Raw genomic sequence first — 27,754 nt, forward strand, 5'->3', positions numbered from 1 at the left:
AAACTTCTATATATTAACCCTGTAATCCATTATTCCTGGCACAACTGGACAATTTAGGACATACTCAGGTGAAATACTTATATGGTCCTTTCCTTCATGGCAATTATTAATTTCCGTCACCCAACTTGTACCCACACACTGTCTGTGCACACTTCTTGCACCCTGCAACTGGAGCTGCTGTCTCATCTTGTTATGATGGTTGAAGCTGGCAGACAGGAAGCGGAGAGATGGTGAGATAGATAGAGGTGTTTTTAAATGGCAGGAAATTCCTGTTTTATTAATATAAAAGCCACATGTAAGGTCTGAAGTTGCAGTTTCACACTTCCCTTTCCCTCGTTCAAGTTCTGAAGAAGCTGTCTGACATTTAAAGACACACACACACACACACACACACACACACACTCATACGTCACACTCAGGATGCTTTTGAATGCACCATGTGACCACTTGTTGGTTAACAGAAGTTTTCCATGTTAGAGCCGCTGTCAGCTAAATTGTTGTCTGACAGCTTCTTGCCATAATAACGTGTATGACATATTTTACTTTTGAATTTATTTTTGTTAATCACATTTTCCTCACAAAAAAGAAGTTCAGATTTGTTTTTAACTCCCTATGAACTCAATTAAAATGGGGGGGGGGGGGGGGGAAAGGGGAACATTTGACAATACGCATTTCTGCTACAGTTGGAGTTACAGTGTGTTAATTAATTTATATGTCTTACCAACACACCTATACAAATGTTTCCAGAAACAATTAATCTAAAAAAGTGCTGCAAGCACATACAACACAATGCTAAACTACTTGTACTTTATTAAGGATTTTCATTTTCTGATGATTTATACTGCTAATCCTTTACAACTCATGGGGAAGATATTTTACTTTTTACTGCACTACATTTTTCTGACAGTTATAGTCACCAGTTCATTTGCAGATTAACCGAGTTTACATAAAATCTGTGATGAGTTTATAAATGATGATGCACTGGATTACATAAACTAAAGTATACAAACTAGCCTTGACCTCCCATAAAATTGTAATGATGCTTGCATGTACAATGCAATAATGAAGTGTTGTAATATTATGCCATGGTCAGGAACCATTCTGCTGCATAATGAGTACTTTTGCTTTTGCTACTACTTTTGATACTTTAAAGCACATTTGGTTCATGACACTTCTGTGCTTTTACTTTGGTAAGCTTTTGAATACGGGACTACTTGCAAGTATTTCTAGTTTAGAATCTAGAAGTTCAACATTGCAAAGAGGATGGAAAACAAAAAACTGATGACATGTGCTACTATTAAATGTTAACATTGCCAGGAATATTAAAATCATATCAACACAAACGTCACCTTTTTACTATCAATTGCACATCAAGTATTACTGTAACATTAAACTTCATTTAAAAAAAAGAAAGTTAAAATAAACAACTAAATTAAAAACATACTACACTTACACTGTAGCCAGTGGCAAATAAATCGACTACTTCGGTTTGACCAGAAGATGGAGCTAAAAGACTTTCCTCAGCTTTCTCTCTGTCTCTGAGTCTCCTCACTGATCTTATTGAAAATGACAATTTATAAAGTCAATAATGCAGTTTAATGATTAACAGTTATTCATAGGTATACCAAACGGTCAGGATGCAGGTTTCTATACAGGTTCACGTGCCAGTAAATCCAGTATCATTGATTAAAACTTCATTTTAAAAGCTCTTAACTGTACAGGGACTATGACATGCTTGAAAAGCAAAGTGTGTGAGTCATTGTATGTATGAAGTATAGGCTACATGAACAGCCTATTGTACTGTGTAACACTTCTTTGTGATAATGATGAAGCACGATTACATCTAAAATAAAATACACTTTACTAGAATTTCATAAAGGTTTCATTACATTGAAAAATATGTCAGTTATTCTCTGTTATGATAATAAAAAACATCCACATTTGATATGTGCTGCTGTTTACTGTGAGAGACCATTCATATGAATGCATGTCACTTTCAGACTCGAAGACAGCAGTGAAAGCTACGGGAAGACCGGAAGTACGACGATTTTGCCTTCAAAATAACAGCAAAGAAAATATAATTGAAAAATAACAATACATTTATAATTAATTCACTCATTTCTCTACCCAATCAATTTAGCTGGAGTGTTACTGAGGACGTATCAGTATTTTTGGAACAGGACACTTTATCGCTGGCTGTGTGGTTACATTTGGTTATTATGATCAAAAGACAAACCTTACTATTGATTCGTTTTGATGCACACAATCAACCACACTATGTGTTAAAAGTTTACATCTAATCTACAAGATAAATATGACGTTGTATATCGCATTATGTACTCTTTTATTTTGAAAGATCGCACAGGAAAAACGTTTCTAGAGACGCTCATTGACAGGAGTTGTTGGCGGTGCGCCTCACTTCATCCGTGGAGCAGAGGAGCGCAGCATTACGCAGAGCATGTAGCTGAAACTACATCAGACTGCGGTGCTGAAGTTTTTGGATCGGACTTTCTTTTTCTTCGGGAGAAACATTTACGACATTTAGAGCTGCTCTTCGACACTTAACCTGTTTGGAGCTAAATGACAAATAGGCAGCGGAACTGAACTACGCAGCGATACTCGGGGCACCATGGAGAGCAATAAGGGATTACTTCGCTGTAAAATTGTGGTGGTCGGCGATACGCAGGTTGGCAAGACTGCTCTCCTTCACGTTTTTGCCAAAGACTCGTACCCAGAGGTAAGATACACTATCTCATTAAGATAAACACACAAGTAAAGTCCCTAAAAACCACACGGCACGACTAGTCTCCATCCAGACGAACATTTCCAGTGAAAGTTCAAAACCTGCTGATATCACCTCTGACACCAGATCATCTCATGTGGGAACTGACTGATGACACACAATATGTTGTTCACATTCATTTATTCTAATGTGGCTTTAGTCTTTTTTAATTGATGCCATTTAAATTAGATGCTGCCATGCCCATGTGTGCTTTCTTTAGGCAGGTTATGTCTTTCTCTATAATATCATTTAGCTTGATATTTGCGGTCAAAACTGATCAAATAATTACATTTTTAGGTTTCAGACTCGTGCCCGTTCACTGCCCAGTTCCCACATAAATCTGGGCTCTGTGCACTTTGCGCATCTCGCGCGTCAGTCCGTGCAGGAGCAGTCCGTCAGTAAACACTGAAACATCACTGATTTGACCACAGCAACAGCCAGTGAGCTGAACAGCCTCTAACCAACACACCGAATCAACATCTGTCTTTCTAGAGTGTGTGCAACATGCGAGTAATTAAATGCACAATTACCCTGTTTCCATGTGAGACTAAAAACTCCAAATGTCGAATGATATTAAGACAAGACAAGTCACACAATAATCTCAAAGATTTACGGTTTAAAAATAAGTTAGCTGGAAGATAGACGGTACAAAAAATTATCCATGATAATAAATTCATTAAAATGGGAAATATAATTAATTTGCTTATATTGTATTGAAAATAACAAAAAGTATATGTTACCCCAAAGTAGAAGACAGACTGAAATATCCTCTGTACTTCAACTGAAACTCTTGAACTGTTGAGGACAATGAAATCAAAGCTCAGAATTAGCCTCATCTACTTTACACACACTACAAATTCTTACATCATCTCAATTGAATTTCACAATGTACACAACACCCCTGTGAGCTTTCATCTAATTTTGGCCACCTGTGTCTCTTTTCAGAATTATGTTCCCACCGTGTTCGAGAATTACACAGCCAGCTTCGAGATCGACAAACAGAGGATCGAGCTCAACATGTGGGACACTTCAGGTAAGACGCACTTGGGTTTGGTTTCACCCCTTTGTGTGGCGAGATTAAGATGCCAATGTGATGATGAGCGGTGTGCCGCATCATCGGCCCATGAACGAGTTACTCCAACACGTGCTCCAGACTAAGCAGCAGACTCTTTGCAGCGTTCAACAACATCCAGGCTGTGGGCCAGAAACATTAGCAACCACTAAGAGTGTGTCAGGATAATCTGTTGGGAGTATGAATGACACTTGTTTTATGTTCAATTTAATGTAGTCATCACGAGCAGACACAGTTAGTCCTGTCGTCACCTTCAGAATTAATTTGAACAGCCGCTTCAGAGTTATATCAGCTCTGGGAGAGGATAAACAACTTGTCATTCAACATATGCCTGCTCCAAGTAGCTGTCACCACATTAATAATTGCTTATGAACACTTAAAATAATACTTTATTACGGTTACAGTTTGACATCATGGCCAAATCCATGCAACACGGCAGGTTTTCCAAAGTTAAAACAAGTGGATTTTGTTATTTTGAGTTTACAAATGTTGATTGTTGAATTGTTTGTCCACTGGCTTTGGGCCAGCTGTTCAGAACTACGAGGTTTATGTTAATATGTGAGGATGACTCATGCCACAATGTGGATCTTTAGACCACACAGCTGAAAGTTATTTTACATTTTTGAGACTTTCAACAGCCGAGAGTTCGTGGAGCTCGAACAGTCAGATTCCTTTGAATGTAAGCTGACTTTCTTCCTTTGTCAGCCTTCAGGCCCTTTCATATTTCATTTCCTCTGACATAACGACACCCGAAAAACTTGTTCTCACACTACCACGGAGAGCAGCATTCGTTCGCAGCGTTCCATTAACCTCCACCCATGCAGACATACGGAAAGACCAGCTAGACAGGCTGGAGATTAAGAGCTGCTGCTGCTGAGGCTGGTGCCGCCTGTTGGTTTGCAGTGGGTGAGGCCACTCGACTGTGTTTGAACAACACCCTCTGAAATTGCTGGTTGTTTCTCCCACACACACTCTCTCACACACACACACACACACACACACACACACTGAGCTGTGTGGTGGATGAAAATGACGCAAAAGGAATGCTGAAACAGTCATTTACTCCACCGCACAAAACAATTTCAATTCATCTTTCTGCATGAATCATGTGCTTTTCCCTTTAATATGTCATAATAACGGCATCCTCTTGCATACAATAGAACATAGTGGACGTAGCTCATGGTGATACCTGTACCTGTGTGAATAAGATGGAAGCCGTTTTGTCATCAAAGCTTCCCTAAGCCGTCTCCATGAATACATTTCACACAAATCTTTTCCTACGTGAGCGTGTGCTCCTGTGAAAGGAAAATGTAAAACGAGTTTAATAAGAAATACTTTATAAAGGTTTTATGGGAGGATACACACCAGCCACATTGATTTCTTCCAACCAGACAGCCCAAATACTGAAGTTATTAATGGCTTTTTATTGATTTATAAAGCAGTAATAAATAAAGAACACTCAAGAATATGCTGAATACTTAAAGTTGTAGAGATAAAGGTAAAGAAAGGCCCTTAGGAGGCATCATTTTGGAAAATACTTTATTTTGTTGCCGAGAGATGAGAAAATCAATACCGCTCTCACAATAAATCTGAAGCGACTGACAGCAGCTGGTTATCGTAACATAATAAGTATTTATAAATATGGAAAATGAATTGGATTTCTGTCAAAAAACAAAGTTTGAGTGATCTAGATGATGGCAGGTGATCCGTGTCTGACCTGAGCTGGCTTCCTCCAGCTCTGAGAGAAGACGTGTGCGTTGCCTCGCAGCGTCCCTGCGAGCTATTCTGGGTCTGCCCCAGCGGACAGGTGCATTGGCACCTACATCAGTGGTACCACAGTTCCCATGGTACCTGCCTCTCCTCACTAATAACTGAAGAGGGGGATTACAGTCACTCGGCGTGCTTACAAGGATGGTTTTGTGTGTGTGCTGCTGCAACAGTCGCTTTAAAACCCTTGAGTGTATGTCATAGTGTGAGCAGTTTGCATGACAGCAGCTGAACTGAACCAGTGGGAGAGAAGCCGTGGCTGAAACCCAGTCATCGAACATGCGTGATATCAATATCATAACAGTTTAATATGTCATTTTGGTGACAAAGTGGTCCCAAATTAATGTCAAATTCATTTAAAAAAGTGCTCGTTGAGATTTGTTGTAAGGAGATTCAGAGAACCAACGGATGCAGATGATGAAAGAACACAAAGTCATCACAGTTTTATGATACGAGGCCAGCGCTCCAGTGAGGATAACAGATTAGAGAAGGAAGGATGAGAAGATAAGGAGTGTTGTGAGAGTGAGAGGCAAGGTGCCAGAACGAGCCGCCGAGCTGCTTGCTCATTGTGCAGAAACAAACAGTGGATTTAATTAATCAGGCACTTGCTGTGTGACCAAACACTTGCCCCCTGTCTCCTTAATTCCTAATCTCGCTACACCACCCTCTTGCCTCTACATGCTTGCTTCCAGACTCCCTGCCTCGTAGGTTAAACTCTATTTCTTTCTTTTTTATTTCTGTCTTGCCTCCAAAGTAATTTCCTCCCTCGGTCTACTCTGTGTATATATCTGTTACCCTTCATTATTGTCTCAATCTTTCTGCCATCCTCATCGCTATCATTTTCTGTCCTCCATGCTGAGTCAGGATCGACAGAACAATATTAGTCAAGATGAGTTTCAAAGTGCTTTCTCGGCCTTGGAAAAGCAGTTGACAAACCAAACTCACCTTTCTCCGAATTTGTATGCATTGAGTGTGTATAAGTCAGCAATTAGAAATCCAGCAGTGTTTTATTTTTTAACTTAATTTCAAGGAACATTATCAATTAAACACAATATGAACTGGTACAATAAGGGCTTTAACTAGATTCTAACTCCCTATGAGGTAATAATGCTGGTGTCATTTTAAGGCCACTAGTATTTCAGTTCATATTGTGCATACAGTATCAGCAAACTCATTTGCAAATAATAAAATGACTAAAATCGCCACATGGTGAATCTGGGAGCTTCCAGCCCCCTAAGGGTCTGGGGTCCCGGTGCAGTTGCCAGCCCTGAAATGATACTCTGTCCAGGCCTGAAAATCTGACTGAATTGCCCTTTTGTTTCACTTCATTTCTCAGTCTGACATCGTGTTCCATTGTTAGCTCATTCTGATTGGAAGATTGCCCAAACCAATCAGCAGCAACAGCGCCCATTCATTCCAATGAAAATTGCTCACCCAGCGCATACGGCAACAATGTTTTCTCACTTCTGGTTTGCTTCTGCACATGTGCACGAGTAGTTGTTCCTCCCTGGCCCAGGCTAGTCCTTCCCAAGACCTGTCAATCAAACACCAACACTCTTTACTTTATTTTGTATTTGCGTTTCATTTAGTCGGTTCTATGCTTTGTGGTGCTGAAAGCCTGTTGGGACACAATTCAAAATGAACAAAAAAAAATGGTTTCTGCTCATAACATATCACTTAAGAAATAAGTCAAATTCTCCTGTGTAAGAAGCTTCTGCAATATCTGAATGTGCCTCCTGGAGTCATCAAAAGGCAATTGACCATGAAACAAAAAACAAACGAGTCTCAATTTGCAAGCCATGTTAATAACGATGACACAGCAGTTGTGTGTAGTGAGGGACCTTTGGTCACCAAATGAAAATAAATAACAAGACTGAACTTAATTAAAGCCTTATCCCAGCCGACCTCATGTGCTACAGTATAAAACCCTTTTCACGACTTGATTCTCCTTACTCTGCACTTTTCTCTCCCTTTCTTTTATTTCATTCCTTATTCATAACACTGGCTGCAGACCTCTCACCCGTCTCTTCTCTCTGTTTCCAACGAGCCAAGGTCAGGAGTCACACTGTATTGGGGCACTGCCCTCTCAGCACTCTTGCACTTGATTAGCTTAGCTTGCAATTTCTTTGTCAGTCTCTCCATCTGTCTTCATGTCTCTCCTACACTTCTCACTAAATCTTTTCCTCATTTCCTTTGAAGAACCCCATGCCTCCTCCGTCCTCAGCCCGGTCCTGGCAGTTCAGATCTCACGTACGACTTACTCTAATCTGTCTTTATGGGCTGTGACAAAAAAACTGACTTGGTGCTCAAGAGTAATTCTGCACGCATCTGGTGAATTATTACCAATTTGCCAATGTGGCTCTTAAAAAGGTCATCAATTAGATTAATCGACAGACTCCAGCGGTGACCTTTAGATTCTTAATTAATTCCCAGAGGTTCATTATGAATATGTCCTAAAATCACAATTCTAGAATCCAAGGTAATTTTATATTGTGTAATAATGTTAAACTTGGTATTAAAACAGACCTGTTCCTGGTTCGCCTTCTGGCTTCATGAGTTCACACGTCATGACTTGTCAAGCATGAAAGTATGGCGGTGGTAAAACAAGTTTTTTTGGGAAAAGCACATGACACAATCTTTATTTTTTTGTCGTATGTATTGAATGTGGGGACAGAGAGTAGGTTGGTATACTGTACCTTTGAAATAGGCAGCCATGTAACATATTTTGTCATATCAAATTAAAGCTATAGGGTTGGTGAAATTCTCCTAAAACATGTTTTGTTACATTTGTTGAAATTATCTTTACATCCTGACAGCAATCAACAAATCAAAAAAAGAGAAATAAATACGGTATCGGTGTCGATAATTTCATTCAACCCAAATGAAATGATCGGACGGGCGAACTGTGTGTTTATCTGCGTGTATTCTGTGACAGCTGAGTACTAACAATAGGCATGTTCGTTTACGTTTATTAGGATATGTTCATGTTCAGAATGATACTCGGGGGAGCAGTTTTGAATGCAGGCCTGAAGGGACAGACTGCCTTTTTATTTTTATGTATTTTATTTATGACTTTTGACGCTAGTGCTGCTAGCTATACGTTTAATAGGAAAAGAGTTGGCAACACTGAACTGGGTTTTTTGGCTGGATCACTTTTAATGTCTCGCGTATTCTTGCTAGATTCTCGACATTAAGTTGTTAATATGTTCGAGTTGTGTTTGTAACTTGTTTCCTTTACCCCCAAGTAGCCAGAATGATTCTTAATTAAGCTGGTTTTGGCAACATTATTTTAATCGTAGCCTCAGTTGTGCTGAATAATTTGTTTTGTTTGTGATGCTGTGACACACATAACAGGGTTTTAAATTAGGGTTTGAAGTTTTGTTGGCTTGGCTGGATGCATAAAGAACCAGCACATTTTTACTGTTGCTGCAAATAAATTCAAGTCTCGATATCGATTTCTCTCTGTGGCTGGCAGACGACAAAAAGCAGCTGTTGCCCGCAGGATACTCTTGCCACAAAAACACAAGCCTCCAAAACATACAGGTTTCACAAGTGAGAATGTGAAAGTGTGAGGCAACAGTGGATGTCTCCAGGCCGCTTTCTCTTCAGAAGCTCGTAACCTGAATCTTCCGCGGTACGTCCTTGAGTGCTCGACAAGTCAATAAGAGCATGTCAGTTTTTAAACACACACGGACGCTTTGCTTGCGCTCGCAATACACATGCTGCTCTTTCCGTCACAAACCCTGCAAACATTGCCGGCACTTTCAAGACCCTGTTGCATCCATCCATCCATCCCAGGTCCATGGAGTCTGTGGAAGAGATTGCCTTAACAATGCATCATTCATTCATGAGCAGCTTTCATGACACCAATTACACGTTGGCTCCTTGAAAGCGCTACCTTGATGTGCTCCGAGCGAGCATCTGCGTGCGAGTGGCACCTGGCTCCATGACAGGAATGAGCGGAGGAAATAGCTCGATGCGTTCAAGCGCTTCAGAGGCTTTTTGGATAGAAGGGCAGAAAGCGGAGGAACTGGGATTTTAGTCCAAGTGCTGTTGTGTTCTTTTTCTTCCCCGTACTAAACATGTGCGGGGGTGTGTATGCTTGTGTGAGTAAGCGTATGGGTAAGTGCTGTGAGAGATTAGAGGAGTGGTAAAATACATAAATAGAGACAGTGAAGAGACAGAAGGATATCGTGTCAAAGTGGAGTGCTGAGTTTTAAGTGCTCAGAGTCACGTGTAGGAGAAAGCATGCTGGACTAAATGAGTGTGAGTCGGTTTACATACTGTGAGCCTTTGCCCCCAGTCACCCTGGTCTGGTTCTCTTCTGCTCATGCAGCCCATTAGAAGATCAACGGTACATTGAAAATCAATGGCCTAGATGCGTCTCCGCTCTCATTCCCGGGGGGGACACCCGGTCTGTCTCTCAGCTACTGGTGCATGTGTAACCGAGCAGTCTGTCTGAGAGAGACAGCAAGTCTGGATGAGCACACAGGACCGCTACCTTGTAGGTATCAGACTCTCCAGCATCAACACATACAGACTTGCGTAATTATTCTTTAAGTTATGTTTCAGCGCTCATTGGTGCCTCCGATTTATTTTTCAGATTAAATACAATTTAAAGACAATAAGTAACCAAACCTGACACAGCACAAAACACAATGTATAGACATCTTTTTGCTCCATTGATCAAAAGTCCGTACTCTTAGAGCCAGTTATCCAAACACAAACAGTCCTTTCAAAGCTATATTTTCAGAAACATCTGTTTCCATCTCATGTAAACTCCCAAAAATATGTCAGCTTACATAAAACTGGACAGAAAGTTGTTCAAAAGAGGACGAAAAACAGTTGACAAATCAGAGGCATGACTAGAAAGCTGCACTCAGTAGAAGTGTGTCTGCAACACACACTGCTGTATTTTGTGACTGGAAATGAATACCATAACTGGCTAACCCCCCATCTAGACACTCTAAACACTCTTTGGTTGCAAAAGAGGGTAAAATGAATTCGACCATATTCATTGCAGTAAAATATTGTCAACAAGACAGCGGACACAGGCATTTTGAAATGTTATCGGGCCGTAGAGACACACAGAGGATTCATTCGTCATTTAGAAAAGTGGTTTAAAACCATAATGGCTCAGTTGTTATTGTTATGCGACTGGAAAAAAAAAGTAATTCGACTTTGTAGGGGCACTTTGTTGAGACACAAAAGCACACAAGGACACTCAAGGGGTCGATCCATCCACTTAAGACCCCCTCTATTCCTTATCTATAATGCAAGACGTAGCTACGACCACTCCATTCCACCTCCAACACCTCAGCCATTACTCAGAGGGTTGGAGGAGATGAAGGGTGGTGGTGACCCTATTTCTACTGTATCGTGACATACCCTGAGTTCTACTGTACGATTGAAAAAAGAAGAAAAAAACATCTCACGGACAGGCTATTAACTGTTACTTTACAAGAATGATTACCTGGAATGTGAACATCATAGTCTGTAGCTCAGTGCTTCTCAACTCAATTAGCTTTTCACATATTCTGAATTGCAACACACGCTGTGAGGTCGGTTGGTATTCCTGGCGGGGAGTCACAGCTGTAGTTTATAAACAGCTTTGTAGTAAAACTGTGTGATATAACTAGAAACGTGACACGCATTCAAAGATTTGAAGGCAAATATAAAATTGGCAAATGTATTTTGAACTTACAAGAATGACTTTTCTAAATATTGTTGAACAGAATTACTGTACCATACATTTTCTTAATATATATGTAGAATATTATACGGCTATTATAATAGTATAATGGACTGTCTTTTTCCTATTGGCTGTATGGCCTTTAGAACTCCTATCAAGCACGTAGAGTGTTGGTGCAGTCGCACAAAATAAACAAGAAATATGGATCAGAGCTCCATGTGTTCTCTGGGTTTGAACATCAGAATCAGGGCTGCACGCTGGAACATAAGGCTGCTCAGACAGCATATGAAATCACAACAGGAGCTGGGAGCTTTAATGCGAAGGGGGTATGCCCAGATGTCCCCCTGTCATTAATTTGAAGGAATCCTGCAGGATTACTGCTGATTTCAGGAAAAACTGCTCACTGGCAGCGCTCTCCTTCTGTGCTAACTGAATTAGAAACACGCAAGAACATTACATGTCATTTTTCACTGAAATCCAGCCTGGTATTCTGGTACTGGTTTCAGTCAAAGTGAAATAAGTCATTTTGGAGTGAAAGAGACATGGTGAGAAATTCACATACAAATACTCACTTAATTAAAGGGAAGGAAGGGAGTATTCCTTTAAAACAGACGTGATAAACTGATTCGACAAAACCTGAGGGACCTTTAGCCCGATCGTTCTTGCTGATGACGCTCTCAATAAACACATGTCACGACCAGTGTCAGTCAAGTTAACGTGTTGGTTATCGAGCAGAGTACGTGAACACATCAGCAGCTAGCGTGTCTACGCTTCAGCTTCAATCTTTATTCTTTTATCTTTGTAATTAAAAGTTTTCAATGTATCAGTTTGACATCCTGGATATATTATTCAAACGTCTTCGCGAAGGGACAGCATACAACATACCAAATCAAATAAAGATAAAATAAATATATCTGTTTAGTGAATATTAAAACAACGATTGACTTCATCAATGTCTTCATCAGAGATTCCGGTCAACCATATAAATATAAAAACGTTTGTGTGGTATGTAAAATCCAAATCTGTTGTCACACTGCAGACAAGCACATTGTGCAAAGACTGTTTGCCTCTTGACATGACTGGCAGAACCAGCATCAATCATTGCTCCACACTGCTTTTCAGACTATTGTTTGGTATTCAAGCAGAGGAGTTTTCACAGCATATTCCAGTTACATTAATCCATGATTTATGAACAGCTAAAACGCTTCATTTCACCACGAAGTTAAATCAAACTTTGAGTGAAATGAAGCACTTATCCTCTTTGTGAGCATGCTGTTGTTGAATTGAACTTTGGTAACATTTTACATGAACTGGAGTTTAACATATTATAATCACATTGTAAAAAAGATGGTCATATATTTATCATATAGGATAAACATGACAGAAATAATAATATCCTGTAATGTCATATGATGAAGAATTGCTTTGCACTCAACAGAAGCAGAATGTTTCCTCAGTAGGTGAGGCTATTTTGCTGTTATAATAGTAAATGTTATTCCAATGATTTAGTACTGCCCTTCCATAAAGATTGGGGGTGAGACAAAAACAAAAGTGAAAATGAAAGCAGAGGTCGATATCCGACGAAAAAAAACAAAAATAGACTGGACCCCACATTCCCCACAATGCAACTGAATAGCATATGTTTGGCATCAGCCCTGGCAAAATGCCACTTCTTTAACTTGAAACGGCCAGTTTGTCACGCAGGCTTTCTCTTTCTATATATTTTTACTCTCCATGCCCACGCCAAGATAACCCAGATGACAAGGTATTATATATATATTTTTTTAAACTTGACAAAGCTCCTCCAGATCCATTATACAAATGTTTTCACAGGCTGAGTAGTAGCTACTCTTCATAACCAGTGAAATGAGTGCCTCCTGAAACTGTAAGCTTTTATTTCTACTGAGACAACAAGACACGATAACTTGCTGACCAAAAATAAGCTCAACAGTCTCATTGTATTTAAAAAAAACATGTTAGTTCAAACATTTGTCAGAAATCCATGATGTGATCTGATCACGCCGGCTCACTGGATGGCTTGTTTTAACGACACGGCAAACAAAATGAGGGAAGAGAGAAAAATATATCAGGCATAAATATGTCAATGCAACTCTGTGCAGGGAAAGCAAGCCGGAGCGGCACAGTGTTGGCTCTGCAGGGTGTCTCAAGGTGTTGATGCATAGTCGCTGAGTGATTATCCCCGCTGAGCGTGCATGGGTTTCTTCTGAGTGGACTCTATTACTGTATGATAATCATCTGAACCAACAGGCTGCTTTCTCTTCTGTTATTTGCCAGGCAGACTTATTGTCGCCACCGTTCACACAGCACCAGTGTGTAGCAGTAATGCTTATTCTCTGTGGGAGGTACTACCTATATCTTCTGGTGGTGGAAGAAAATAATCAGCAGCATAACATCATAGCATCTGGATGTATTTCAAACCTGGATGACCCCCCCACCCGCCCCAAAAAACAGGCACTATTACATTACTGTGCTGTGATGGAAGTTGGCAGACGAAAAAAATGTCGTGAGTTTAGGATTAATAATGATTTTCCGTGCAAACATCTCAAGGTGTGTTTATGTTCCACTGAATCACGTGAACGCTGAAAGATACAGCGTGAAGTCTGATAGTCTCTTATCAGTCTCTTTACAGCTTTGAGCTTGACGAAGCAAAGAATATATATTCCTTTTGGGTCGTGCAAAAAAATACAACAGCGGATGTTTAATAATGAGTTTTACAGTTTCAGACAAAATGAGAAACAGAAGATATCTCCGGAACGTTAAAAGAAAAATCACCAGCCAGATTTACCGTCTTCAACAGAATGGATGACGTGCCTCCCTTCATTTCATGATTAGGAAATCTGCCCGGTGGGGCTCATTAAAGGTCGCTTATCAAGAGACTAGACTTCATAAAAAGCTTTCGTCTGAGCTGAACTTGCAGTCGTCAGAAATATACAGACGGGTGATGAAAAACCTGAATAAATGAGTAACAAATGCAGATGCTTCTGCACAAGTCATGAGGTGTCACTGAAGGGTTTGATGAGTGTGAACATGATGGAGTGTTTGTGTTTACATCGTCAACGGCTTAAATGTTTTGTGAGTAAGTTATGTCGGAATATACTATTCTGTTCATCTTTAGCCTGGTTACGTGTGTAACGTTTAGATTATTTAACTGCATCCACTTAGTGATGAATGACTATTTTCTTTTGCACGTATTGTGATGATTTTAGAGCGTCTATTTGCCAAAAGCAAAACTCTGAAGTATTCCAGAGTACAAGCAATAAGAAGCTGGAACGGTTGTTTAACTCTGTTTTTAAAAGCCTGGAAAAGAAGGCACGATGGACTATTTAATGAGTATTCATTCAGATTGATCTATTATTAAAAATATAAAGTGTAGGAATTGTTCGTGATTTATGACTTTTTACTCCGGATTGTATTAATATTGATAAACTTCTGGACTGTTTTTGATGAATGTCTGGTTCGGTGTCTTTGGTTGTAGATCATCGTATTCATGGGATTCAGAGAATATATTTACAGAAAACAATACGATGAGAGTACATTTAGGTTGGTAAGAGATTCATTCAATTCAATTTATCGTCCAGTTATTAAGATGAACGCGCACACACTGTTCATTCTCCATTTGCAGCTTCTCAAATGTGAGGATCCGCTGCTTTTCTTTTTCTTACATGAGAAAGTAAACCTTTGTGTTTTGGACTGTTGCTCAGACAAAATCAGCTTTTTCAAAATGTCACTTTCAGCTCTAGAAAATTGTGATGTTGAAAATAATAATTAGCTGCAGTCCTACTCCTCAGTGGCTCATTCATTTCATACCATTTGCATGCCTGTATGATGCCGGTATGTGCACTATAGACTTCAGCTGACATCAAATGGCACAATTAAAGGATTTCACTCTTAAGCGATAATATGTTGGTGACAGGAACAGGATACACAAACCTGGCCACTAGCCCAGTGTCATGTCATTAAAGTGGATTACATGCCATCCTTTGTGCGTTTCCATTTTCAAAGCTTGTTTGGCTTCAGGTGTCACATTACTGAAAGACACTTTGTGTAGCTCTCATAGACGATATCATTCAGGCAACGTTACATGAGCCCTTTAGGGAGGGGGCGAACCTTCCTAAGCAGCCACTGAATCTAAGAGATGTATCTGGCATAAACTGCACACAAGATGATTACATAAAATGACAAGAGGGCATGGACAGCATACACTTACCAACCTGTAAGTGCGAGCAAAAAAGCAGACAAGAGGAAACAAAGGAAACAGCTTTTTGTACGAATTAAACATCAAATGCATGACAACCCCATGTGGAGTAACAGCATGGTGTTGTTGTTTCCCAGACTGCTGTGCGTCACTGTGAAAACGTTGTACAGCAGAAACACGTGTTTGACGTTTCAATTGGCTCCTTTTAAACGACACTTAAATACCCGTATGCTGTCTGTCACATACTTAAGTATTGGAACAATTTGATTCTGTATGACTGGTGGAAACAGCTCAGTAAATGAGCTGAAAGCGCTTTCAATGCCCCTCGGTCCTTTGAGGTAGTTGAATACATGCGGCGCTCCAGTGAGTGCCTGGTTGAGTTTGTTCTTGATCAGAGGGTTTCAGACAGAGACAGATGGGCTGAGGTTTCTTTGTGCTGCTGCTACAACAGCAGGAATCTTCCCATGAGGGGCATCGTACTACAAGTCCCAGAGAGGGTCACAAGAGCTCACAGATCAATACTCATTAGCTGCTGCTCGAGTGCTGAACATGGATTCGTTGACATCATGGAAATTTGAGGGTTGCGGTCTGTGAGTGTTTGTGTGTAATAAAGAGCCAAGTAAGCACTACCATTATCCAAGATGATGCTAATACCAGTGTTATGAGGAATAGTGGAGCCGAATTCATTTACAAGCATGAATGATTTCTTCATAGTAAGTATTTAATATGTAAAACAAATAACTAGAGAGCAGCTTGCGGCGCAAAATGGGACCAGGGGCACAGTGTGGGTGGGGGGGGAGGGGTGGCAGTGGCATTATGAGATGGCCACCTGATGTATGTCGAATATTTGCTCGTTTTAGGTTTTTTTGGGTCTCCACCAACTTCTGAGGGAAATATCTAACTTTGTCTGCCGTTTGGTGCTGAACAGGTAGTGTGCAGTGGGTTTATTAGAACTTTTTTTTTAACTGCGGCTGAAAATGCTGATGAGTGCGAACCAAAACACTTAAGTTGCGATCCAGAACACCAAAGCGGCAGAAGACGCTAAAACTTTCAGAGCTGAGAGAAACTGAGGAGTCGAGTGGTAATTATCTGTGGGTTCAGCACTGTGAGCAACCTCTTTCACATACAAGTAGACATTTGATCCATTCTTGATATGAAAATATTGATTGACTTCAACCGCAGACATGCACTCGCAGAAAGAAAGCAATTAAGTGTATTTCCCAAAATGTATGTCGGCTAACTAGTCCGATAAGATCAGATTTGTGACATCGGTACGACCCTCTGTATGTTGTCGGGATGGTTGATGTCACAAACCAAAAGCCGTTGACAGCTTAAGTCTTTAATTCAAAGCTTGTTTGGGGACGTATCTGTTTTTGGAACCTCTGATGAGAGGAGGAGAAGGATTGAAGAGCAGAGAGAGACTCTTGATGCTTGTTTATTTTGGCAAGGCTGGGTAGAATGAACAGAGGAAGACTTTGCAGAACAATAAACAACGACTGCTGCTGAAGAAATACCAACTCACGATATACAGCAGAGAAAAGCAATCTGCTAAATAAACTACTCACGTTGTCTTAATGGGGAGCGGCCAGTCCAAATACAAAGCTAACTCGAGAGCAGGTAGCACTCTGCTGCATTAGATAACACTGGATGTTGATGTTCGATGAATCCCGGGTCACGTGCCTGCAGGGGATCACATACCCGTGGTGCATTGACACATGATGACCTGATCAGCACCCTGGACAGTTAGACAGTGAGTATATATTTCAATTCTTGGAATTATGTTTAACTTCCTAACACTAGCTCTCAGCAGCATAAAATACATAGATTACAAATAAAAATGCAATTACTTATTTCCTAATTCAGTTGAAAAATAAATACTTTCTCAAGGATTTTGTCAAACATATCATTGGAATATCCTTGTTCTGATACACAGGAATAAGTACCAGTCAGTCATGAGATAAATTCAAAGGAAGACAAAATGTGGAAGTTGTAAAAAACGAACATAATGTATCTGCAGTTGGTTGTGTCTGTAGAATAACATATAGGTTTGTAGACAAATCCATCATTTATTTTAGTAATTTGGAATAGTCAGCACAAGTTCTACTGATAGCAGCTGACCAAAAGACATTACTCTGCATAATTGCAGCCTATATAGGCCCTGGTGTACTTGCAAAAGTGCTGACTAAGCAGCTCTGCAAATGACTTATTTTACTGCATCCTGTCCCGTTGCCCAGGTGAGCCCAGCAGTATTTCATAAATACAGTTTGTATAGCTGCAGGTGGGTTGAGAGTAAGATCTCTTGTTGTTGTTTTACACACAGACAGAAACACAGACTTAAAGGATGAGTTTTTAACTGATGACATCGGCACAAACGCCGTCAGTGACATTCAAATAGAAATGTCTGGAAATGGCTGCTTTTTTTCCAGTTTTCTTTTAATGGAGCAAAGACTGAAACTTTTTAAGGCGACAGTTTGTCACGGCTGCCATCTGATGCAGAGGTGGAGCTGACGGTGTGAAGCTGAGCTACAGCTGTCGGGTCACTGAAGCCAGTGAGCGAGTGTGGAAGCTGTCGAGACCTACGGGTGGTTCACGGGGACTGCCGGATACACTTCCACTCACCCTTGCTCCATTTACCTTTTATCAATTTAATCATCCTCATTTTGTGTCAAGACTTGATCTGTGCCTCATAAAAGAGAGACACACAAGTTAGAGTGAGCGCGTGTGCGTGCTATTACAGTATGTGCGAAACCCAGGAGCAGGAATTAGTGAGAGACGGGGTAAAATGGTTACGGCCTTTAGTTTGACATTTCTGACCACAGTAACACATGCGAACAAACACATGGTTTGCTTTGGGGCCAGATTTTGACAGCATGACAAAGATGGTGGTACATTTATCTGCTTTTTTGTGCACATATACTGTACTATATGCATTTAAAAACAACTTCGTAGCTTAAAGAAAAATCCTTTTTTTTCATAGTTTTGGTCATCCATATTATCGGTTATGACAACATTTTACTCTACGACTTAACGGCAAGAAACTGACACGAGACAGGTTATTAATAAATCCTCATTTTTATGTAACTTTTGTAAAAGTGAAAACACAGTATGTATTTAAGGAAAATAATTATTAACTAAACTGTATATTGTATTGTGCTGGATTTATTTGGTACTTTTATCTTTATTTTAACTTCCAGATCGTCATCAACAGAATAACGGTGGTCAAAAATACAAAAATAGTCGTAAAAAAAACTAATTTTGTTTGTCACAGTGAAATGGCAATTACAACATATTCTGTGGTGTGATATATTTGCGATTGAAATGCAATATGCAGAGTGGGAAGTTAAATTAAATGAGTCATTAAATATCTGTTGTTTAACAGGAAGAGAAGGTATTTTTGAAGTTAAAAAAAAACACTCAAATGCTTTTTTTTTTTTGTTTTTACATAAAACAACTTTTAGATTTTTTAAGAGAAATAAAAATCTCTTTTAGTATGTTTTTAATTCAAAGCCGGGTTATTTTGAAAATAACTTGTGTAAATTGTGTTTTTATCCGTTTGTGCTGCATGTGTGGCAGCAGCTCAGATTCAGTCGGCTTCTATGGGAATTTTCTGTCAAACACACTTTTGTAAAGTTGTCAAAGCCCTGTGCACGGTGACAATAACACGGAGTGTCGGAGACAATGAGGGGAAACGGAGAGGGAATGGTGTCCCCTCTGGATAGGAATGTGTCCCCTTGCCCAGGTCACAAGGCTCAATTCAGCCCGGGCCCCCGGCATAAAAACATGCCATTCTGAAATACCAGATGACGCTTTATGTGAGCCATTCATTATCTCACTGTCACATGTCTGTCGGCTTATTCAAGACTGTCAGACGAACAGACCACGGGTTGTGGACGAGGCCCCTCTGCAGTGACTAACACCCACTCATTGTCATCTGCAGAGTGGCTCAGCTCATGGTAATTACATTTAATCATAGTTATTACCGCCAAAGGTGCTCTGTAATGACTCATTTTGTGATAAAACTTCTGCAAAGTAACTAAATGACATATAATCCGCCTGGAAACGTTGGTGATGTCTGTGTGTATTTTTTTCCGCCCACAGGTTCAGCCTACTATGACAATGTGCGGCCGTTAGCGTATCCTGACTCAGACGCGGTCCTCATCTGCTTTGACATCAGCCGTCCGGAAACACTGGACAGCGTGCTGAAAAAGGTCAGTGTCGCATTCACAGAAGTGTGAAACAAAGCTGAGATGGTTTTCAAGGTACATTTTGTTTCTTATCAGGACTGCAGGCATCATAGCAGCCTTAAACGATTCGGTTCTGATATTTTCAATCTCAACACATAACTCACATGCCTTGTGTAGTGAGATAGTTATGCGTAAATTGATTCTCCTCTCTGTACTGGCCATGAAAGGATTTCTTTTAAAGCACGACTACTACTATACTGCCTTTCTGGGCTGAGCAGTGGGTTTTTAGGGCTTTCTCACTGTAAACAGCTGCCTACTGCGGTCCAAAAATGAGGCACAGATAAACAATAAGCGGAACTCATTATAGCCTACAGCTCTCTAAAGCTGAGGGGACCTGCAGATTCGGGTGGTACTAATCTGTAGGTTTATGACTATGAGACCCCCTTTTTCCATTGTCATTTGATACTTTGTTATTGTGAAATATCGATGATAGAAGCTTAATGGCTCAGTGGCTAGAGCGAGTCGTTCTTTAATCACAATCCAAAGTATCGAATATGCAGGTTACTGTAACTGCAGACTTATATATCTTGTCTTATAGCAAGACTAAAATCCATCCCAGTGTTGCGTAATTTAATCAGCATGGAACACAAACTTCTTTCACATTTCTTTTTGGAAACTAGTAGCATTCTGGATATTGGTGAATCTTAATTTTAACTGCTGATGAACATCTGTGCCGAGCGTTTGACCTTTGAGTCAATAGACATTCCTGCAGTCAGCGCCATCGTTCATCAATGGCATCATCAATACGAGACAAAAACACGTATCTTTTATGCCGGACAAATTCTCACATCTACAGGGGGTCCACTTGAGAACTAACTTGAACTTTGACCCTATTAGATGACCTCAGTAATGGTGGTGAATAAACTGATCTCACAATGCATGCCAAGGATGCCAAAGAGACATGCTGATGGGTCACTCTATTCAAAGTGAAGATAAAAAACAAGGGAACTTATCCTGCTTCTGTCTGATTTAAGTGCCACTTTGTCTTGTTTCCATTTACTTTGGCATTGCTAGCCTCCATCTTCAAAGAACTCCCTTGCAGCACATACCACTTTTTCTCCTGCCATTTTTGACAGCCTTCCGCTTCCCAATTCTTGTGCCCTTCAATTTTCCTCTCAGAAGAACTTTTTTTCTCTCAGTATCGCTAAGCTACAAAAATGCCCCTCGACTCCTTATCACTTCCCCTTTTCCTTTTTTATGTCCTTTGTTCTCTTCAGTCCAATCTCTCTTCAAACACTCATTTGATTTCTCATCCAGCATAACGCAGTCTAAGATGTTACCCCAGTCTCTGCCCGACTATCACCATCAACCCTTGCTTTGCAGCTGGCGACATTTTATCACCTTTTCTAAATATCTTTCTCACATGTGCACCGCTGCATCTCCGGCTCTCTGTCTCTTTTCTGTATCTTTAGGGTTTGGATTGAAATATTAGGTTATTTGTGAAGGAAATGTGGAGGATGACAGACACACACACACACACACACACACAATCTCACAGGATGATGATGGGTCTATCACAGGTCTACAAAAATGTCACAGTCTCTACATTACTTGAACTTTTGAATTGTGTTTTCAGCCATTTTCGACAAAGAATGCTAAATCCCAGTCACATTTGGAAATAGTCTTAACCAGACTAAGAGTCTACATACACGCTCGTGGCTCTATGTGGCAGTATTTCAGTGAAGCAATGCTTTGAACTAAACGCTAACATCAGCATCACTTGCTCAAAATGCACATTTGCTGACATGCTGATGTTCAGCAAATATGTTTGCACCATCTGTCCTGTTCACTATCTTAGTTTAGCAGGTTAGTGTGCTAACATTAGTTAGTCATGAAGTCATAAAAGTTAAGCTGATGATGGTGTTAGATCAAATATTAAGCGTTTATCAAAGTTGTTACAATTCATACCGAGTAGAACATGAATGTCTGTCTGTTCCAAATTTCATGGCAAATGTCAACGTCGTGGAGGCGCTCGAGGAAAAGTAATGGGGTCAGGTCATTAGGATTGTTCCTCTGGGGACCTTGAATGGGAGTTTATCAGAAATATCAGAATCAGCCTTAATAACGCAACATGTGTAATATTAGCCTAATCACATAATTTAAGCTCCTCAGAGGGCGTTAAACTCCCAGAAATAATTCTGAGAACATGACCTCAGTGTCCTAAATGACAGCTACAGCCCTTCCTGGTGGTTTCGATATCTCTATTTTGAAAGTGCAGTTACCTGGATTGCACATACGTATATTGGAAAACTGAATTGTCACTTTTGTCCATTTTCTTCCTTTGACAAACCAGACTCGGCTTCGACTGTGTGTGTTCTGCTCTTTATCCGGGACAACCTACCGATTCTTTAAATTAACACAAACAATAAGCTGCTCTTCCCGTGGGTTCTTTGTGACTCGTCTAATTTGCTGCTGTTCACCAGTTGCACACTGTTCGGCGGAGCGGCCTATTAAAAGGCAACAGCTCACTCTGCATAACTGCACAACACACTGCAGCCCGCAACAGCAGCGGCAACAGGCAACCGGGAGAAAAGATCTCTTTGTAAGGGAGAACAAATGGAGCAGCAACGCTCAAAGTGGTTGTCTGTGCGATGGTGCGAGGAGATTATGACAAGCGTCTCAGAGAGAAAGAAAACGATGGAGACAAAGTTTAATCGTTTGTCTGCGGTCTCTGTTTCTCTCTGTCTTCTTGCAGCATTTATGACCACGAGCATCTTGCTTTCATGAGCTCATGTTGGGGCAAACAGAATATTGATTTAAAAACCGGGGTCAGCAAAAACAAGAGGGGAATGTTAAGTTACACTTTGATCGATAAAATAAACCATTTCTAGGTTCAAGTTTAATATAGTCACTGACACATTATATAGCAGATAATGTGGCTTTTTTCAGGGTTTGCACTAGGCCCCTTTCCAAATAAGGAAAATGTTAATGCTACAAAATATAATATTTTCGGCCAAGTTGTGCATCCAGCTTTGTGGCAACAGTTTGGGCTGTATTTGTTTTGTTGTTACCTAGTTTAGTGTGGCTAATGGAGTGAAGAATGGAAATGAGATGTTGTCTACTACCCTCATTCAAACCTACATTTGATTTACAATGAGCCTGTGCACTCATGTTTGTGTCTGTTAATACACAGTGGCAGGGGGAGACGCAGGAGTTCTGTCCCAATGCCAAAGTGGTGCTGGTCGGCTGCAAGTTGGACATGAGGACGGACCTCAACGTCATGAGAGAGCTTTCCAAACACAGACTCATTCCTGTCACCCACGAACAGGTGAGGAGTGCAGAGAAAACACCGCTCATCTCTCTTTATCGGTTTGCAGCAGGGGTGTCAAACCTAGCTTGAAATTAACTGCTGTTCCTGCAACCATATCCTAATAATGCAAACTTCATTTTGCATGCGTGAAGAGCTGAACAGTATTGATTGCGTTGATTTAACACTATAATAATTGGAACATCCGTTGGATATGGTTTTAAATGTCCTTTCCAATTTTCCGCTGCAGCGATTTTTATTTGCCTACAGTAACACTGGCTGACGTACAAATGTAATAGTATCATTCCAGACAAATGACATCCGTTGCTTTGCCCCCTGGTGCCCATACTGTGAACAAAACTTCTGAAAATGAACTGGGAAAATGACATTCGCTTCATCATAACTTCCCCAAATAAGTAAACACTCGGAGAATAAAAGAGCTGGGACTGAACAACGATAGAGACAAACGGCCGGATGTGCGATAGCACAATTGTTTTGTTTGTGTCTTGGAGCAATGAACGTGGCACGGCATGAATTTCAATAGCCTATTTTCATGTAAATGTGAATTCACACTTCTTGGCAGCCTTTTGTCAACATATTAATATTTTCAAGACAAAGCAAAGGTAAACAACCTCATTTTCCTGTCAGTAATGGCATCAGAATTAGTCCATCAAGAGCTCAGATTAATTTCTCTGGATATTTAGCTCCAAATTAACAAAAAAAAACTCTGTTACGCAAACTGTCTTCCCGAAACTGTGACAGCAACAATTCAACTTTGAAACTCTTTGTTTCTTGCCCATCCAATCCGACGAAAATTGTCACTATGGGGACACTTTTACCTTGTTTGGCTGGATGTATACTTTCCAGTGCATTCCTAATTAAAGAACGTTGTAAGCACAGTACTTCTGTCGTCGAACAACTGACGTCACTGTGGCCAGACTTGATCGAAAAAGATGGAAAATAGAGCGCAGGCTGAAAATAGATGGACTCGTACTTAAGAGTGTTGCTGTAGAGATTTTCTTAATGGGCCCCATTCAAAGGGCTGCACTGCAAACAGCCACAAACTGGGACCTTTACATCTCAGCCACCTGACCAACGGCTGCGATCCCCAGAGGAAGTGCATTCATCAGAACGAACCGCGTACAAACTGTGCGACTACCGCTGTAATCGGCTTAAAGGCGTCAAAATAGAACCTTGAAGTGTTGGAACGTTTCCATTAATGCTAAAAATAATGCAGCCTCCCTGGAAGCACAGCTCAAGTCTTTAATGCTTTTCATAGAAGAGGAATATTATTCCCACATCTGACTGCTTGATACTCCTTCAATACGGAATACTTCCAAACACTGATGGCTGAACACCCACACCGTCGCACAGTGTTGATGTTTCCTCGCCAAAGAAGTTGATGCATCCAATTGATGACACACTCCAGTAAAAGAAATAATGAAATTAAGTGAGAAACTTAGAGTAGAAATGCTACTTATAAGATCTAAAGAAGGATTGGTTAGATCAATAAAACTAGATTACTCCCTTTCTTACTATAAGATACACTGAAGCACAGAGTTGTTGCAGCACAGGTATGCAAAAAGAAAGCACAAAATAGAAGTTCAACCAGTCCAGATTGAAGATGGTGATAACCACTACTAGGAATAAGCTGAGCTTTTACGCTCGAGTTTTACAATTGCACAGATATGCCATGAATATTTCATTGCTGTGTGGAGGATCTTAGCTTTTTTTTTTGTATGCCCCAGCTAGCTATCATGCTTCTGAGAGCGTAGGCTTCTATTAAGAGAGTGTTTACTGTACATGACCAGGAGCAACGGTCTTATACCCACAAAAGGATGAGGGCAGGATAATCTCATCGCATGTAACAAATGGAGATAATCATGAACTTCAACAGAAAGTTTCAAAAGGGTGTCGCAAAGTCCACTCGGCATTTAAGCACTCATAGTACTGTTTGGCATTAAAACAGTATAAATGTTTTGACTCCATTGAATTACATGAGGCTTCCAACAGTACGCCAGAGGTTCAACATGGTTTAAGGGCTTTTAGAACGCAAACGGCATCAATTCCACCATATGACCCCTCTGTCTGTCTCACACACACACACACAATGTGTTTGCCATAGCTCTAAGTACCAGCACTCAGTCGCTCTTTAGCTGAGACAACCTTTTTTGGACTATAAACAAGCACAACCTGAAGCACACGGCTGGAGAAATGTTGGAATTTTAAAGCCGCATTCATCTTTTCACAGTAAAAATTGATAAAGTGACTGTTTGTAATGTCCTTTTTTTGTTTTGGTTCAATCTCAGTATTCTCATCAAGCTTTTTTCCCCCATCAGCTACAAGTTGAGCTGCAGGCCAAAAAACGTGTAAGCTCAGAGTTACAAACAGAGAACAAAGTAAGCAAATAGCAGCTAAAGAGACTTTTCTCTCAAGAGTTGGCGGTGACCAAACCCAGAGCTAAAAAGGAGCCTAAATATCAGATTTACATTTGCCAAGTGGCAAGAAAAACAGCTCAAAATGAATGTTCATTTTGCAAATAGCAAACTGAATGTGCGACCTGTGTCTTCACTGTTTATTCTTCAATCGAACTGACCCATATTCTGCATTTTCAGGGAACTACTTTGGCGCGGCAGATCGGAGCTGTGGCCTACACAGAGTGCACATCAAAGTATTCAGAGAACAGCGTCCGTGACGTTTTCCACGTCACCACCCTGGCATCTGTGTCCCGTATCCATCGGCCTCAGCTCAAACGTGCCGGCTCACGTCGAGGACTCAAGCGGGTCTCCCAGCAACCGCCCCGGACTGAGATTCACGAGCACCCACCTGCCATTAGAAAGGACCGGGCCAAAAGCTGCGTGCTCATGTAGCACCTGTCTAACCAGCAGCCTGACCCGTGTGCGGTGATGGACATGAAACCATACTGCACATGAACTTAATTTATTGGTAAATTCTTGTGAGATATTTGCACTGCATAAAAGGACAATATGATGAAAACGAGAAGCGATGCTATGTTGTGGAGTTCGTTGAGGAATTGTTTGTCCATCTTTAGCAAAACTCTCCTTGTTGTTTTTTCTGTGTGGCCGTGTTCTTATCAGGGGAGGTCATTGTGGTGGCAAAAGCTTGTTTTTCTTTCACGCTTTTATTCAAACAAGTGGACAAAAATTGTCATGGACACAAACAGGCTGGTACGGAAATGAAAAACTGAATATGGAAAAAATACTAGTTGGAAATTACCGAGCAGGAACCAGCATTTACAGTGCTGGTCTTGACCTCTGTTATGTTGTTTCCTGTTTTGAAATGCTATTCTAAGTGTTCTAAGTCAATGAAGCACAATACAATGCACGCAAACTGTTCCGTGTTGTTCTTAAATGTCAGGGAATAAACTTTGCTTTTCCACTTCATATAACAAGTTGAAGATCTGGACAGACGAAAAAAAAAACCCGTGGGCTGAGATGACACAAATGTTCTTTAACCACAAGTGCTTTTAATATCGAAAACTGAATAATCACTCACCACATGAGACTGAAGTGTTGTGAAATTAAAAGTGTTCTAACAATCCACACTGGGAAGGAAAGTCAGGGAGGGAGTGAAGGGGGTGACTGCTATGTTGTACATGTGATCATGAAATAAACATATAAATAGTGCTTAGCTGAGTGTTGGGACTTCTTTAATATTCACTGACTGTGAACTGAATTGTTATGCTTAAAAGATTCAAGTGTATCAATCGCAAATAGCATATGCAACGAGAAACATCAACAAACATTACAACTTATGAATCATTCATGATCTTACTTTTTGAACAAAGTCTTTGAGCTAAATGCTAATATCAGCGCGCTAACCTGCTCGCAGTGATGTTGCTAACATGTTCGGCAGGTATGTTCATCGTCATGGGATAGTGTTTTAGCCATGTCAAATTTGCTCCGGCGAGAAGAATAGTTAAGGTACCAATTAAAGATGTTGTATAACAATAATTAACATCTGGAATTGCTAAATTGTCTGCATTCTTTTGTTGAATCTGGCCTCGATACATGAAAGTGTCATTTGGCTATAGTTTCAAGAAGCGGAAGCAAACCATTCACTCATTACTGCTCTGTGCTAACGTCAAGTGATGCGTTAACCTGCCACTGTTGGCTACTTAATGGCTGCAGTAGGTTACTGGCACCACAGTCGATCATTTACTAATGTTGTGTTGGGACTTACAAAATTCACCTATTTTTGTCATTCAATTGGCATAGTGAGAGAATGCCTTGTAACCATGCATTTGTGTCTTTGATGTTGACCGGCCAACATTTTTATACTGCCATTATTTTCACACTTACGGAAATTCTTTAAAACTATTCAGCAACATCTTATATGACGTGAATATAATCCCATCGTGCTTCAAATGAACACAGCTGTACTGGACTATATTTACGAGCCTTGAAGTCTGACCTTTAACGGCGACTCTTGTTCCATTTGTTTCCCACCACCGTGGATGAGGCCCTGCAGCAACTCGCTGCCTCTGTGAGCAACAGCAAAGTGACATTTCACAGCATCGCTGCCATGTCGCCATGCAGGGAGCGCGAGGTCGCACCGCATACCCGTGGCGAGACCGACCAGTGTAGACCGCTAGTCAGGGGGGAGCGAGAGCGACCACACGGGTGGAGTAGCAACAATCGTTCATATATATATATATGTACAGTATACTGTGTGACAATGTCTGCATAGTAATTAAATCACAAGTGTGGTGGT

General features: G+C 40.6%; 1 protein-coding gene across 1 annotated transcript; it reads left to right on the top strand.

Annotated features, from left to right (window-relative positions):
• The first annotated feature begins 2,441 nt into the window (after positions 1-2,441).
• Positions 2,442-26,579, top strand: LOC306795261 (rho-related GTP-binding protein RhoN-like). Its single transcript, XM_079293720.1, has 5 exons — positions 2,442-2,737; positions 3,728-3,815; positions 19,628-19,737; positions 22,907-23,041; positions 25,636-26,579. The coding sequence occupies exons 1-5, from the start codon at positions 2,630-2,632 to the stop codon at positions 25,888-25,890; spliced, it is 696 nt and encodes a 231-aa protein (XP_079149846.1). The 5' UTR covers positions 2,442-2,629; the 3' UTR covers positions 25,891-26,579.
• Positions 26,580-27,754: the final 1,175 nt, after the last annotated feature.

This window comes from Melanostigma gelatinosum (genome assembly GCF_949748355.1).
Source record: "Melanostigma gelatinosum genome assembly, chromosome: 21".
NCBI lineage: Eukaryota > Metazoa > Chordata > Actinopteri > Perciformes > Zoarcidae > Melanostigma > Melanostigma gelatinosum.

Coding starts and splice junctions, on each gene's coding strand:
- LOC306795261 (XM_079293720.1), top strand. CDS start 2,630: ATGGAGAGCAATAAGGGATTACTTCGCTGTAAAATTGTGGTGGTCGGC. Junction 3,816..19,627: donor CAACATGTGGGACACTTCAG/GTAAGACGCACT, acceptor TTCCGCCCACAG/GTTCAGCCTACTATGACAAT. Junction 23,042..25,635: donor TTCCTGTCACCCACGAACAG/GTGAGGAGTGCA, acceptor CTGCATTTTCAG/GGAACTACTTTGGCGCGGCA.